General features: G+C 44.4%; 2 protein-coding genes across 2 annotated transcripts; both read right to left on the bottom strand.

Moving 5' to 3' along the window:
- Window positions 1-5,834: 5,834 nt before the first annotated feature.
- On the bottom strand, window positions 5,835-10,206 carry LOC130404198 (uncharacterized protein K02A2.6-like). Its single transcript, XM_056608844.1, has one exon. The coding sequence runs from the start codon at window positions 9,992-9,994 to the stop codon at window positions 5,948-5,950; it is 4,047 nt and encodes a 1,348-aa protein (XP_056464819.1). The 5' UTR covers window positions 9,995-10,206; the 3' UTR covers window positions 5,835-5,947.
- A 2,548-nt stretch (window positions 10,207-12,754) lies between these two features.
- On the bottom strand, window positions 12,755-14,405 carry LOC130404230 (uncharacterized). The gene is made up of 2 exons (XM_056608877.1): window positions 14,013-14,405; window positions 12,755-13,481 (listed from the first exon to the last, which is right to left on the bottom strand). The coding sequence occupies exons 1-2, from the start codon at window positions 14,318-14,320 to the stop codon at window positions 12,755-12,757; spliced, it is 1,035 nt and encodes a 344-aa protein (XP_056464852.1). The 5' UTR covers window positions 14,321-14,405.
- Window positions 14,406-15,291: the final 886 nt, after the last annotated feature.

Below are 15,291 nucleotides of genomic sequence, written 5' to 3'. Positions count from 1 at the left end.
ACTCACCGACTGTTGGCAGGGACGTTACCATGGAATTGTTTCAGGAAATTAATCACACAAATATATTGCAATATAGTTAATCATAATGCAGTTAATAGTTTAATATTCGACAAAAATCGACCAAACTATATTTGAAATTATTAATTGCATCCCGTTTAACAATAATGCAATATATTAGCAAAGTTACCTGCAGTAAGTAGCAGCCCACCATTGGCAACTACTACTACAATCAGGTGACAAAATGTATTTTTTTGTGTTTTTTATGTTATTTTATATGATTTATTTCCAGAAACAATTCCATGGTAACGTCTCTGCCACCAGTCGGTGAGTGTAACTTGTTGACGGTCCCTAAAACAGGTAGCAGCCAGAGAACGTAAATGACGTTGTTGCACAGACATCGATGGCGACAACATGTGTTTGTGATTTTTCGCGATACGGTGTCCTAAACCGTCCTCAACATACTAAGCCCGTGATGTATTGCACTTATGTTGATGAATCCGATTGGGTGGTAAACCGAATATCCGGTGAATATCAAACCGGAGGCTAACTTGCACCTGTTGAGGTGGCATTCTCCGGTAGAGCTGCTCTTTAGCATCGCGCTAACCGCCGGGGCTAACAGAGCCTGTCTCTTCCCGTCCTATTAACTGTACTTATGGGAGAGAGCCCGATTAAATCTGGATATTTTAATAAATTGGGTGTTATAGGTTTTAAACAACATGTCCGAGTTTGAATGACAGAAGCTCCGCTAGCTCGATGCTAAAGGGATAACCGGAGCTAACTGCCTGTCCCCTCTCGTCCTATTAACTGTATTTATGGCTATGCCTTTTTCTCTTTTCAATATGACCAAACACAATGGCCAGAGTTCCAGTATCCTTTCTTAACTGATAAAAAAAATAATCCTTGAGTTCTACATGTTCTAGAAATGTTCATTAATTGACAGTCCTAATGTTAATTTTCTTGTCTTCTGATTCTTGAAGGGGAGATTTGGAGGTACCTGGTCAGGTCTTGGTCAGCCTTCAAATCCCAGATGTGGAGACTGCAGGGATACCTCACAGAGAAGACACTAAAGAGTCATCTCTCATTCATCGAGTGGACTCATTGGCTTGCGAATGACCACAAAGATGCTCCCATAGGCAGATTGCTGCATGGCATTCACCACAGACAATTTACTGGGTAAATTGTCGTGTTTTACTTGGTAACGTCGCAGAACGTACATGGTACAAGTTTGTGTTGACTGCATGGAAAAGGGAATAATGTATTACAAATTATATGGTAAGAACCTGGTAATACCATGGAAACAAACGAGGCTTCCTTTTACAGTACAGTTAAAGCTTAATTACTGGGTAAATTGTCGTGTTTTAATTGGTAACGTCGCAGAACGTACATGGTACAAGTTTGTGTTGACTGCATGGAAAAGGGAATAATGTATTACAAATTATATGGTAAGAACCTGGTAATACCATGGAAACAAACGAGTCTTCCTTTTACAGTACAGTTTCAGCTTAATTACTGGGTAAATTGTCATGTTTTACTTGGTAACGTTGCAGAACGTACATGGTACAAGTTTGTGTTGACTGCATGGAAAAGGGAATAATGCATTACAAATTATATGGTAAGAACCTGGTAATACCATGGAAACAAACGAGGCTTCCTTTTACAGTACAGTTTCAGCTTAATTACTGGGTAAATTGTCGTGTTTTACTTGGTAACGTTGCAGAACGTACATGGTACAAGTTTGTGTTGACTGCATGGAAAAGGGAATAATGTATTACAAATTATATGGTAAGAACCTGGTAATACCATGGAAACAAACAAGGCTTCCTTTTACGGTACAGTTTCAGCTTAATTACTGGGTAAATTGTCGTGTTTTACTTGGTAACGTCGCAGAACGTACATGGTACAAGTTTGTGTTGACTGCATGGATAATGGAATGTATCTATTATAAATTATATGGTAAGAACCTGGTAATACCATGGAAACAAACGGCTTTGTACCCAGTATTTAAGAAGATGTACCATAACACTAGAGGAAAACTGTTCCTGCAGAGGTTGTTACCAGGTAAGTAATTCCATAGTGGTAAATCGAATAAACCCTTTCTAAATGGGTGTAGCTACGAATAATAACTAAGAAAAAGTATTTTATTGTGTACTATGCTAATTTCTAGATAGTACATCATTAAATTTGGGCTGTTACCAACATAAACCTTGGATAATAGTTGTTTCTAAGAATCGGTTGCCTAATTTCCTAGGAAGTACACAATATCGGAGTTATTACCAACCTGAAACAGTTACAACTACACACTACTTAGTTGAGTTGATGGGTAATAGTGGAGGTTTTACTTGGTACATCAGCTGTAATTCCTCTGTATTTACCTTCTTATTACCAGTGGTAATTACACAGTAATACACTACAATTTACCGGATAATTCCTCTGTATTTACCTTCTTATTACCAGTGGTAATTACCCAGTAATACACTATGATTTACCATGTATTTACCGGGTAACTACCTCTGTATTTACCTTCTTATTACCAGTGGTAATTACCCAGTAATACACTATAATTTACCATGTATGTACCGGGTAAATACCTAGTAATTAGGGGACTGTAAAAGGAAGGGTTACCGCTTTTTCAATGTTATTGTTGCGAATACAGTGCGAGAGGAAGTTAAAGTTGCGATAAAAGTTGGGATTTTCCTGATGTTACTGCAATCTTCCCAGAGTAGTTTGTTAAATATTAAGTTATTACTGAAAAAAACATTAATTAAAAGAACAAAAACACTGAGAAATGGTCCTATGAATAATAGATTATTGATTCTTTCCACGCTGGCAATTTACTTGGATGCAACAGCCTGTGACATTGTGATCTGTCTCGTCGTCTGACGTCCTGCCTGCAGTTCTGTAGTTATGTTTCGCGGTGGCAAAATGCTTATCAATGGAAGATTTCGGTTTAAAGGGAAATTCCGGGGTAAAATGTATTTGGGATATGTTTTGTATGATAACGAGTTGAAGCGTTCATTTTGGAGCACAAAAAACCCATATAGACGCTTTCTTCAGTTGGCTGTTTTTAGCTGATTTTATCAAAACGCTATAAACTTGGAACGAAGGGGGCAGTGGTTATGGTAAAAACTAAATCGCTATTTTAAACCACTTAAAAGGCTAGAAGTAGCTCGACACCTCTTTGGTAGTATAATAAGGGTATTAACATATAAAACGAGGCATTGAGAACTTTGTGAGTGTACAGATTGTTTATTAAAAAGGACATTTTATGCACACAATACCATCAGTAGATCACCCGTCGACGCCATTTTGTTTTCAAGACTCGATAGGTAGATTGACGAACACAGAGATTGTGACAGCCGTCAGCAACACGCAAGCTCTGGCCGTTTCTCAATTCCTAGTACACGTACTACGTACTCGCGGACTTGGAAGTTCGTACTTGGCCAGTCCGGACTTCAAGTAAACACTTTCGAGGACGGGAGTACGCACCTAAAATTGGAACAGCAGCGGACTCGATGACGTCACCAGCTCAGCTCGTCTGTTAACTGTGCTACGGCCTCATGTAGGCAATAGGCATATAACTACTGAACAATATAAACAAATTATATAAAACAAAACACCAGCTTCTTTAGTTTTAAAATAGTAGGCTATATTAATATTTTGAATGAATATAAATGAAAAATTATTCGTATTCACACGGCAAGCCAGCTGTACCCTACATATAAACAATTAGTGACTTGAAAAAGATTGTATGAGATTGCCGTTTCTCAATTTTCAGATATAGCCTATTATTATATTATTGGAGAGTAGGCTATTGATATAAGAATTATGAACGAGCGAGAATAGAATAGAAACACACACACACACACGATCAGATGGATCCGACCGGGAATTCCGTTGCGATGGGTTTCCTCCTTCAGCGACTTATACAATATATACAAATTATATAAAACAAAACCCCTCTTTCATTTTAAAATAATAGTATGTAAATATGTTGAATAGGCCTCCATCTTTTTTATACTTTTAAAATGTTCCTATATAGCCTATTTTATAGCTTACACAATGATATTTTAAAACAGGAATGCGAAATGCATCCTGGGATATTTAATGGTCCCAAGTACACACAAGTCACCATCGATGCAGGCTCGATATTTCGGCCAATTTAAGAACACATCAAGAACACTTCCGGTTTTTTCGACAGTACTTCGCCTGATGCGTACTTTGAATTGGAACAGTACTTGGGCTACGACTGATGAAGTTTCACAAGAACGCAAGCACACAAGTACAGAAAAGAACGCGAATTGAGAAACGGCCTCTGTGTTCGCCAATCTACTTATCGAGTCTTAAAAACAAAATGGCGTCGACGGGTGATCTACTGATGGTAGTGGCTGTTTCCCAATGTCAAGGAAGTATGCTCAACGGCCGCCTTTTTAAGGACGCTACGTCATAGAACAGCGACAAGCACTGTTCCAATGTTGAGGACACTTGAAATTCGCGCCATTTTCGCATCCTTTGTCTTTGAGTATTCCGAGATTTTTCAAGGATGCATAGCTGGATCCTAGACGAGGTAAAACTACCCACAATCCTCTGCGTTCACACGCTGCACGGGATATTAAAAATGGCAGAGGGAAAGCAGTACACATCAAATGTAAGTGAAGTTGTATTAAAGTTTTCAGAAATATTTTGTGCCGTATTGTTTTTTATAGATTCATCATGTTAATGCAAATAATCAAGCTTAAAGACCCGTGCCATTTTTTAAACGTTTTTGCAACTTAATGATACGTTGCTATATTTTGCATGGACGTAGCTGGTGTTAAAAACCACTGTCACCAATGTCCATTTACTCGCTCACAAGATTACATTATTTATGTATACCTATTTATGTTTGTGTTTAATCTTTTTTTTTTAGGGTCAGCCCAGCAAACAGAGGATTTTATGCATCTTAGGGTGGCGCACAAACATTTGTTTACCGGTGGAAGGGATACTGCCACTATCGGTGAGAAGCTCTTGCGGGATCCAATGTTGTCAAATAAATGCACCACCGATCATTTGCAATGTTTGTCATTTGTAATGAACGTATTGTGGCAACCCCGATCGTCGGCAGCTGAGATTCCCGAAGGAGACGGACCAAATAGGGTGTGGGTCAACGGTTTTTATTGCGTATAACCACTTAAAAAAGGTAAAACAAAAGACAACGAAAGTTCTTCCACTTATGGGGTAAAAAGGGTGAGGGATCTCCAGGTCCGGTCCGTCGGTGAGGTCAGCATGGCTCCCGCTCCCGGCTTCCGTCGCTCCCTCAAAGCACGAGCAACATGGCTGAGAGAGCCCCGAATGAGTGGAGAAGCAGGCTATTTAAGCTGCTTCTCAGTTGGCAGTTGGCTGTTTTTAGCCGATTCTATCAAAACGCTATAAAACGCTATAAAGGCTATTTAAGCTGCTTCTCAGTTGGCAGTTGGCTGTTTTTAGCCGATTCTATCAAAACGCTATAAACTTGGAACAATGGGTGTCGTATATTCTATTTGAGGAATATTAATTCAGCGCGGACAACTGTGTCTTGACATTACAGGCACTTTATTAAACTAACATGAAGACGCACGAACCCAGCATCATGTGACCACACACACATAATCCTATTGGTTGACTGTAACGTAACCCGCGTAATACATTAACCCTTAATGTACTGCATTCAGATACACAACATCTCCCTTTTTTTACGAACATGTGAAACACATTTTTTTCAAAGTCCATCAAAACCTGTGAAAGAAAACAGGGTTAAACAAATCCTGGTAAACTGATACTCTTTCTAAACATAAAATTTTCCAACTTATTTTCTAAAGTAAATATCTCCCCTGTAAAACTGGTACATTGGAAAAACATTTTCTGCTCAGCATGAACATATGACAAACTCTTTTTTTTCACATTGAACATTTTTTTTTCTTTTCTCAGCCACTTATAAGTTCAGTCTAGTGGGCTGTATGATTGCTCTCCCAGACCTGGTTCTGGGAGTGGAAACCCCAGGAGAGGGAACAGGAGACCCCAAAGCAGGTGGAGTGTCACCCTGCTCTAGGACCGGCAGTGGCTCCTGTTGCTGCTGTCCAGCCTCGTCTCGTGACGGAGACTGGAGTGGTATAAGATGCAGGCGGTTGCGTCTTACCACCCCATGTGGCGCATCCACAAGGTAAGATCTCGGCGAGGTGTGACTCTGGATCACAGTCCCTGGTGTTTTTGTGTCAGTCACCCACACCTCCTGACCTGGAGACAGGCTGCTGAGTGGCTTTGCACGATGTCGCCTGTTGAAGTTTGCAGCATCTGACGTCCTCTTCTCCCCTTCTTTCTGGAACAGAGTGTTGCGGTCGGGCAGTGTAGGTTGCAGCTCAGAGGAATGTGTCGGCACTGTGGTGCGGAGACGTCGACCCATGAGCAACTGGGCCGGGCTGTATCCATTCTGAAGAGGTGTGGCTCTGTATGCAAGCAGAGCCATGTACGGATCAGTTGCCTTTTTCAGCAGACCCTTTATGGTCTGTACTGCTCGCTCAGCCTCGCCATTGCTTTGTGGGAATTTGGGGCTACTGGTAAGGTGTTTGAACCCATATGCAGAGGCGAAGGAAGCGAATGCCTGGCCGGAGAATTGAGGGCCGTTGTCAGACATGAGCACCTCCGGGATGCCGTGTCTGGCAAACATCGATTTCAGATGGTTAATCACATCATTGCATTTTGTGTGTGTCAGCAGGGCAAGTTCGACGTACCTGGAGAGGTAATCAACGACGAGCAGGTAAGTTTTTCCCCCCAGTTCAAAGAGATCGGCCCCCAGCTTTTGCCATGGGCGCTCGGGGCAGTCTGACGGCATGAGTGGCTCACTGTGATTGCGGCGCTCTTGCAGACACGTTCTGCATTTGAGCACCATCTCTGTGATTTGATGTCCCAGCCCAGGCCACCACACAGTCTGACGGGCACGTGCTTTGCACTTCACGACCCCTTGATGGCCCTCGTGCAGTCTGTCCAGCACATCGTTCCGCATTGCTGCTGGAATGACCAGACGTGTGTCTTTCAGCAACAGTCCATCTTGTACTGTGAGTGTAGCCTGCTCGGGCCAGAAGTGTTTCAGGAGTGGTTCCTGCTGTGCGTGATCTGGCCATCCGTCTGCACACATTTTCATGACACGAGAGCATACACTGTCAGCTTCCAGCTGTGCTTTGAGTGTGTCCATGAACGTGGGACTGACAGGTAAGTTGTTGACAATGCAGTCCACGTAAATGTTCGTGCTCTCCATCAGTTCAGTGTCATTTGCGGTCATTTTTTTCTGTACAGGTGAACGTGACAATGTGTCAGCAGTCCAGAGTGACTTTCCAGGAACGTGCACGATGTCATAGGAGTAGCGCATGAGCCGCATTCGAAAGCGCTGTATCCTTGGTGGCAACAGGTCGAGTGCTTGTGCGCCTAGTAAGGAGAGGAGCGGCTTATGGTCAGTCTCTAGGCAGAAGTGCTTTCCTAACAAAAAGTCCCGGAAGCGCTCACATGCCCAGGTTAGACCCAGGGCCTCCTTTTCTACTTGCGCGTAGCGTTGCTCAGTGGGTGAGAGTGAGCGGGATGCGTAAGCTACCGGCCTCCATTCGCTGTCCCATTTCTGGAGGAGCACGCCCCCCAGTCCATAAGATGAAGCGTCTGCCGATACTTTGGTGTCCCTGCTCGTGTCATACATGGCCAGGACCGGTGGAGAGATTAGTGCTTCCTTCAGCACCCTGAAAGCCGCCACCTGGTCGACACCCCACAGCCAGCAGTTCTTCTTTGAGAGAAGGTCACGGAGAGCTTTGTCTTTCTCTGATAGCTGGGGTATGAATTTTCCCACCTGGTTTACCATCCCCAGGAAACTCCTCAACTCACTCACGTTTGTAGGCTCTTTCATGTCCCTGATGGCCTCTGTCTTTTCTGGATCGGGGCTGATGCCTGACGTGGTGATGACATGCCCGAGGAACACCACCTCACTCCTGGAGAGCTCGCACTTGTCTGCATTCAAAGTCACCCCTGCTTGTTCAAGCTTTTTCAACAAGGCATGGAGACGAGCGTCGTGCTGTTCTTGGTCTTTTCCCCACACCAGCAGGTCATCGATGTGGCAGACCACCCCGTCGAGTCCATCTATCACCTCCGCCATGACACGCTGGAAGTGCTCGGGCGCAGAGTTGATCCCAAACGGAAGACGCTGGAAGTGATACCGTCCGAAGGGTGTTATAAATGTTGTGTATTTGGCTGACTCCTCAGCTAAAGGAATCTGCCAGAATCCCATGTTCGCGTCTAGTTTACTGAAGATTCTGGCTCCAGCTAGCATTCCTAGACTCTGGTCGACTGATGGCAGGACATACTTCTCTCGACACACATACTGGTTCAAGCCCGTGAAGTCCACACACAGGCGTAGTTGCTGGCTGTTCTTCTTTGGGACGACGACGATGCCGGCGCACCACTCCGTAGGCTCCTCGATGCGCCTGATGACCCCCATCTCTTCCATCCGCTGGAGCTCCTCCTTCACCTTTCCTATCAGAGGCAGGGGAATTCTCCGTGGAGTCTTTAAAGAGAATGGCACGGCCTCTGGCTTGAGCTGGATGTGGTATGGACGCCTGATGTCGCCTAGGCCCTTGCAGAGTTTTGGGTAGGTTGCCTTTAAAGAGTCCATGGTGACGCTGTCAACTCGAATGAGTAGACCCAGGGCAGTAATGGCCGGTAGCCCGAGCAAAGGTGTGCTCAGGTTTTTGACCACATAGACCTTCTCCTCTGTCTGCTTGGCTTTGTAAGTCAGCTGCATTTTTGCATAGCCAGCTACCTCCAGCTGAATCTTTCCTGGACCCAGCAAGGGTTTCTCTGGCTTGTGGAGGACAGGCATTTGTGCCCCCGGGAACAAGTCTTTCAGGTCACTGTCCGAAATGGCGGTTACATCTGCGCCGGTGTCAAGTTTGAATTTCAGCACTTTCCCTTTTATCTGCACATCAGCCACCCACATGTTGTTTTCACATGACACAGAGCCCAAGAAGAAACTTTTCCCCTCTTCTTCCTCAATGTACGCTACCACAGACTTGCTTCTGCAGACACGCTGGTAATGGCCTTTTTTTCCGCAGCCCCGACAGGTTGCATCGTTGGCGGGACACTTGGCGGGAAACTCGTGAGAAGGCCCCCCACACTTGTAGCACTGGGCGCTGTGCTGCATGCCTTTGTCTCTGCCTTGCGTGTGTTGGCGGGAATGTGCGCCGCTGCTTTTCCAGTTGGTATATTGCTGTCCCTTTTTTATCAGTCTGTCTATGGAGCTCCCCTCCATCTGCATCACACTGCTAGCGTCACCCCTAAGTGTGCTCTGTTGCTTTTTGACTTCTTCAGACTGTCTTGCCATATCAATGGCTTTTTGCAAAGTCAGTTTTTCCTCCATCTGCAAGCGTTCAGAAAGTCTGGTGTTTGCAAGCCCCACTACGATCCGATCTCGTATGAGTTCATCATGCAAGTCCCCATATTGACAGTGTTCTGCTAAAGCATGCAGGGCAGTGACGAATGCCTCGACAGTCTCATTTGGTTCTTGTTTTCGCATATTGAAGCATGCACGTTCAAACACAATATTCTTCTTCACAACAAAGAAATCCCGGAATCCGTCTTTTACTTTGTCATACATTTTCATGTCAGCATCACTCAGTTTTAATCCTCTCAATACATCGTCGGCTTCATCCCCCATACAATATATCAGAGTGTTAACCTGAGTTTCCTCGGAGTTCGTAGTCAAGTTGCTCGCTTGCCGAAACCTCTCGAACCTCCGGATCCATTTTGTCCAATCGAGCGGTTTGTTGAAATCAAAGGGCTCCGGTGGCTGGATGTTGAATGTAGCAGTTGGTGCACTAGCCGCCATGCTCGCTTGTTGCACGTTAACGTTTCCCTCACGTTGTTCGCTCTTAACATCCACCAATGTCTCTCCCTCTGTCTCTGTCGCCGTGGACCGTTGTGTCCTGTGCTTTTTCTTTCGGGTCATAGACACAGCACTTCTGACACCATGTCGTATATTCTATTTGAGGAATATTAATTCAGCGCGGACAACTGTGTCTTGACATTACAGGCACTTTATTAAACTAACATGAAGACGCACGAACCCAGCATCATGTGACCACACACACATAATCCTATTGGTTGACTGTAACGTAACCCGCGTAATACATTAACCCTTAATGTACTGCATTCAGATACACCACAATGGGGGCAGTGGTTATGTTAAATACTAAATCACTATTTTAAACCATTTAAAAGGCTAAAAGTAGCCCGACACTTCTTTGGTAGTATAAGGGCCTGTGTCCACCAAAAGCGTTTTTAAAAGACGGAGCGCCGGTCTGCAATGCATTCTCTATGGCAGGACGCGCAAGCAGCGCGCCTTTTAAAAAGCCGGCCGGAGCGTTTAAACGCTCCACGCGCCTCGCGCTTTTAGACGCGCGCCCCCGTTGAAAAAAGTTGAACTTTTGAAGAAAAGCGCTTCACGTCATCGGCGCTTTTTTTGAACGACCAATCAAAATCGAGGATGAGGCAAGGCTAAAAGTATAAACCGAACTCAAACTGAAACAAACTGAAACATGTCGGACGAAAGCTTGATAACAGCTGTGAGCGAGTGTCCGGTCCTGTACGACCTCACGTTGAAGGCCTACCACTACCTAACAAAACGCAACCAGGCCTGGCGAGACATTTCATCTATGCTGGGCGTTACAGGTGAGAATTATTTATTAATTATTTATATTATTATCATGTTTAATAATGATATTATCGCATTTAACTATTAGCCGTTAGGTACAAACTGCCACCCGTACTTGGCAGTTAGTATTAACGTTTACTTGGCAGTTAGTATTAACGTTTACTTGGCAGTTAGTATTAACGTTAACTTGGCAGTTCGTATTAACGTTACTGATAGGTAGGCTTGATATTAACCTTGTAGGTTGTGTGAATTGCTAATTGTAGAGACGTAATCTTGTATCAACAGCTGAAGTGTCCCGCAAGAAATGGAAGTACTTGCGGGATAAATATTTGAGGGAGAGGAAGGCAGAGAGGGACAGGAAGAAAAGTGGGGCCGGTGCCACCTCTTTCAAGAGGTGGAAGTATATGGCGATCATGGGCTTCCTGGAGCTCCATGTGAAGGAGAGGGTATCTTCTAGTAATATGGAGCAGGGAGATTATAGCCGGCAGGAAATAGCACCGGAGATCTTGGCCCTGCTAGCGCCCAGTATGTCTCCCCAACGAGAGGTAGGCCTATAACAAAAGCTATAGTAGCCTAAAACATATGCTAAAAACATACCCTAACATACTAGTGTTCTTAAGGTTTTTGTTGGGTGAAGCCAGATGCAGAGATATTTATAAGTATTCACCATTTTAATTTGCACATTTTAAACAAACAAATGTATGCTTTCTTTCACAGGTGGTGGCTCAAAGTGAAGAGGAGATATCTCCTCCCTCTCCCAGCCTATCAGAGTCCGCTGTGGACACCTCTCCTCCATCTCCTCCCACTACCTCTACGGTGACTCTGGTCACACCGCTGCGTCCTGTACCTCCACCACCACGCAGGAGACAGCTGGAGCAGCCGCTGTCTGTGTTCCAGCAATCAATCCTGTCCTCCCTCGAAAAAGAAAAGGAGAATACACCGGCTCTGGAGGAGGATGAGCATTTTATGCTCAGCCTCGTCCCATCATTGAGGAGGCTGTCCAACCAGAAAAAGGCCCAGGCGCGCATGAGGATGCAGCAGGTCCTTTATGATGTGGAGTTTGGAGAGTAATTAATTTGTAATCATTTTCTATTTAGATTTAGTTTTAAGATTTAAGATTTTTTTAAATGTGTAAATAAAATTTGCAATCAGTTTCTATTTAGATTTAGTTTAAGCTTTAAGATTTTTTTAAATGTGTCAATAAAATTTGTAATCAGTTTCTATTTAGATTTAGTACAAGTTATAAGAAATGTTTCAAATGTGTACATACTATCTTGGAATCATTTTCTATTTAGATTTAGTACAAGCTATAAGAAATGTTTCAAATGTGTACATAATATCTTGGAATCATTTTCTATTTAGATTTAGTACAAGCTATAAGAAATGTTTCAAATGTGTACATACTATCTTGGAATCATTTTCTATTTAGATTTAGTACAAGCTATAAGAAATGTTTGAAATGTGTACATAATATCTTGGAATCATTTTCTATTTAGATTTAGTACAAGCTATAAGAAATGTTTCAAATGTGTACATAATATCTTGGAATCATTTTCTATTTAGATTTAGTACAAGCTATAAGAAATGTTTCAAATGTGTACATACTATCTTGGAATCATTTTCTAATGAATCAGTTAATTAAACATTTTAATGCTAAGACAATGTTGTTTTGTTTTCATTACATTAGGTAGTAGATACATAATGAATGCTCTGATGATGATGAAGGTGTTAAAGGTGTGTTTTTGTCTTCAGAAGTAATCCAGCGTACAACATGAATGTTAGATTGATTTAAGAAATTTTATTATTAGTTTTGGTTTTTCGCCTTTTTTGATTTAAATATATACAAAATGATAAAAAATATATCATTATATATACAAAATGATAAACTAAATTCCATCCTGCCATGTCACTCGACCAGGCAGAGATGAAAAATAGCAGTTGAAGGTCTCCCTCACTGCGACCGCTTCCCTGGAGGCGTTGTTGCTGCCGACCCTGGGGATGCTCTGCACTGCACCCTGTGATGGCACAGTTGGGGTGCGGGGGCCATCCTCTCCCTCACCATCCCAACGCATGTAGTTGTGGAGGATACAGGTGGCTTTCACGGCGCTCTCTGCCACCTCTGGACACGCCGAGAACCCTCCTGTAGAGCCTCCACTGGTTGGCGAGGATGCCAAAGGCGCACTCCACAATCCTCCGGGCGTGGGACAGCCGAAAATTGAAAATCCTCCGCTCTCCCCCCAGGTTTTGGCCAGGGTAGGGCCGCAGGAGGTTCCTCCGCAGAGGAAAAGCCTCATCCCCAATGAATACATGCGGCTGGGGTCCCAGATGGTCTGCTCCAGGTAGGGGTCGATCAGGTGGAAGGTCCAGGTTCCCCAGCCGCAGAGCAGTGCCAAAGGCCGAAGACGAGAGCGTGCCTCCATCACTGCTCCTGCCGTAGGCCCCCACATCCACGACCCTAAAGCGATAGCGGGCATCCACCACCGCCAGAAGGACGATGGAGAATGCCCCCTTATAATTAAAATACTGGCTGCCAGTAGACAGTGGGGCCTGTATAACCACATGTTTTCCCTCTATGGCGCCGAGGCAGTTGGGGAAGTCCGCCAGATTCTCGTAGTCCCCAGCTATCTTCCTCCAGTCCTCTGCCCCTGGCACAGGCATGTATGTGGAGACCATACACTGCCATATGGCCTCACACACACTCTTCACGATCCTCGCCACAGTGCAGAACCCCACACTGTAGCTGAAGGCTATGGACCTGTAGGAGTCTCCAGTTGACAGGTACCTGCAACATAAACAAAGATAGCCTACATTATCTTCAGTTAATTAGAAAACAAAAAAGAACTGCACAGCTGCTAATAAAGGTTTGCCTTCTTATTAATTAAATATGAAAACTTTTAATTAATTTAATTTATTGAATTAATAAGAAGCCAAACCGTTAACTCCTGTTAACTCCTATCGACCTAACGTCAGTTGGTATTTAACGTTAGGTCTATAGACCTAACGTTAAATACCAACTGTTGTGTTCATTTACAAAGACACATTTCAGTTTATGCTACTCACCTCAGACAGACTCGCTATTTAGTTGACTCAACTCCTGTTTATGTCTAAACAATATAGGCTATATATTGTTTAGACATAAACAGGAGTTGAGTCAACTAAATAAAAAGTAAAACTAAATTGGTACAGTTGGTAATTAACATTAGGTCTATAGACCTAACGTCAGTTGGTATTTAACGTTAGGTCTATAGACCTAACGTTAAATACCAACTGTTGTGTTCATTTACAAAGACACATTTCAGTTTATGCTACTCACCTCAGACAAATGCAAAGCCGTTGGGCGGGACTGATGCTCTCCCTATAATTGGTCTTCATCTTGGCGATGGTCGGCCCAATAAACGTTAACACTCCTTCAAACTGCTGCCGGTTGAGTCTAAAATAGACCTTGAAGCGATCCTCGTCCAGGCGGAGCTCTTGGCACAGCCGGTGATATTCCCCGTACTGCCCCCTGCCACGATTAATACTGTGGACCCACACTCTCCTCCGGGCAACCACGACAGGCGCAGGGGGATCGTCCGCAACCTCCGCTGCCACGGCAAGAAGCGCTATCACTCTCGGATTCATTTCGCAAATTGTAGGAGTAACCAGGACGTTCAGGTGTCAGATGCCATATGATGGAGCCAACAGATAAAAGCTGTGTATCTATGGATACAAGCGATGACGCGTATTTAAGCACACCCCCCAGTCCATAAGATGAAGCGTCTGCCGATACTTTGGTGTCCCTGCTCGTGTCATACATGGCCAGGACCGGTGGAGAGATTAGTGCTTCCTTCAGCACCCTGAAAGCCGCCACCTGGTCGACACCCCACAGCCAGCAGTTCTTCTTTGAGAGAAGGTCACGGAGAGCTTTGTCTTTCTCTGATAGCTGGGGTATGAATTTTCCCACCTGGTTTACCATCCCCAGGAAACTCCTCAACTCACTCACGTTTGTAGGCTCTTTCATGTCCCTGATGGCCTCTGTCTTTTCTGGATCGGGGCTGATGCCTGACGTGGTGATGACATGCCCGAGGAACACCACCTCACTCCTGGAGAGCTCGCACTTGTCTGCATTCAAAGTCACCCCTGCTTGTTCAAGCTTTTTCAACAAGGCATGGAGACGAGCGTCGTGCTGTTCTTGGTCTTTTCCCCACACCAGCAGGTCATCGATGTGGCAGACCACCCCGTCGAGTCCATCTATCACCTCCGCCATGACACGCTGGAAGTGCTCGGGCGCAGAGTTGATCCCAAACGGAAGACGCTGGAAGTGATACCGTCCGAAGGGTGTTATAAATGTTGTGTATTTGGCTGACTCCTCAGCTAAAGGAATCTGCCAGAATCCCATGTTCGCGTCTAGTTTACTGAAGATTCTGGCTCCAGCTAGCATTCCTAGACTCTGGTCGACTGATGGCAGGACATACTTCTCTCGACACACATACTGGTTCAAGCCCGTGAAGTCCACACACAGGCGTAGTTGCTGGCTGTTCTTCTTTGGGACGACGACGATGCCGGCGCACCACTCCGTAGGCTCCTCGATGCGCCTGATGACCCCCATCTCT

Source organism: Gadus chalcogrammus, chromosome 15 (genome assembly GCF_026213295.1).
Source record: "Gadus chalcogrammus isolate NIFS_2021 chromosome 15, NIFS_Gcha_1.0, whole genome shotgun sequence".
NCBI classification, from domain to species: Eukaryota; Metazoa; Chordata; class Actinopteri; order Gadiformes; family Gadidae; genus Gadus; species Gadus chalcogrammus.
This window is presented reverse-complemented; position numbering and strand designations above follow the sequence as displayed.

Coding starts and splice junctions, on each gene's coding strand:
- LOC130404198 (XM_056608844.1), bottom strand. CDS start 9,994: ATGACCCGAAAGAAAAAGCACAGGACACAACGGTCCACGGCGACAGAG.
- LOC130404230 (XM_056608877.1), bottom strand. CDS start 14,320: ATGAATCCGAGAGTGATAGCGCTTCTTGCCGTGGCAGCGGAGGTTGCG. Junction 13,482..14,012: donor CGGCTTTGCATTTGTCTGAG/GTGAGTAGCATA, acceptor TTTATGTTGCAG/GTACCTGTCAACTGGAGACT.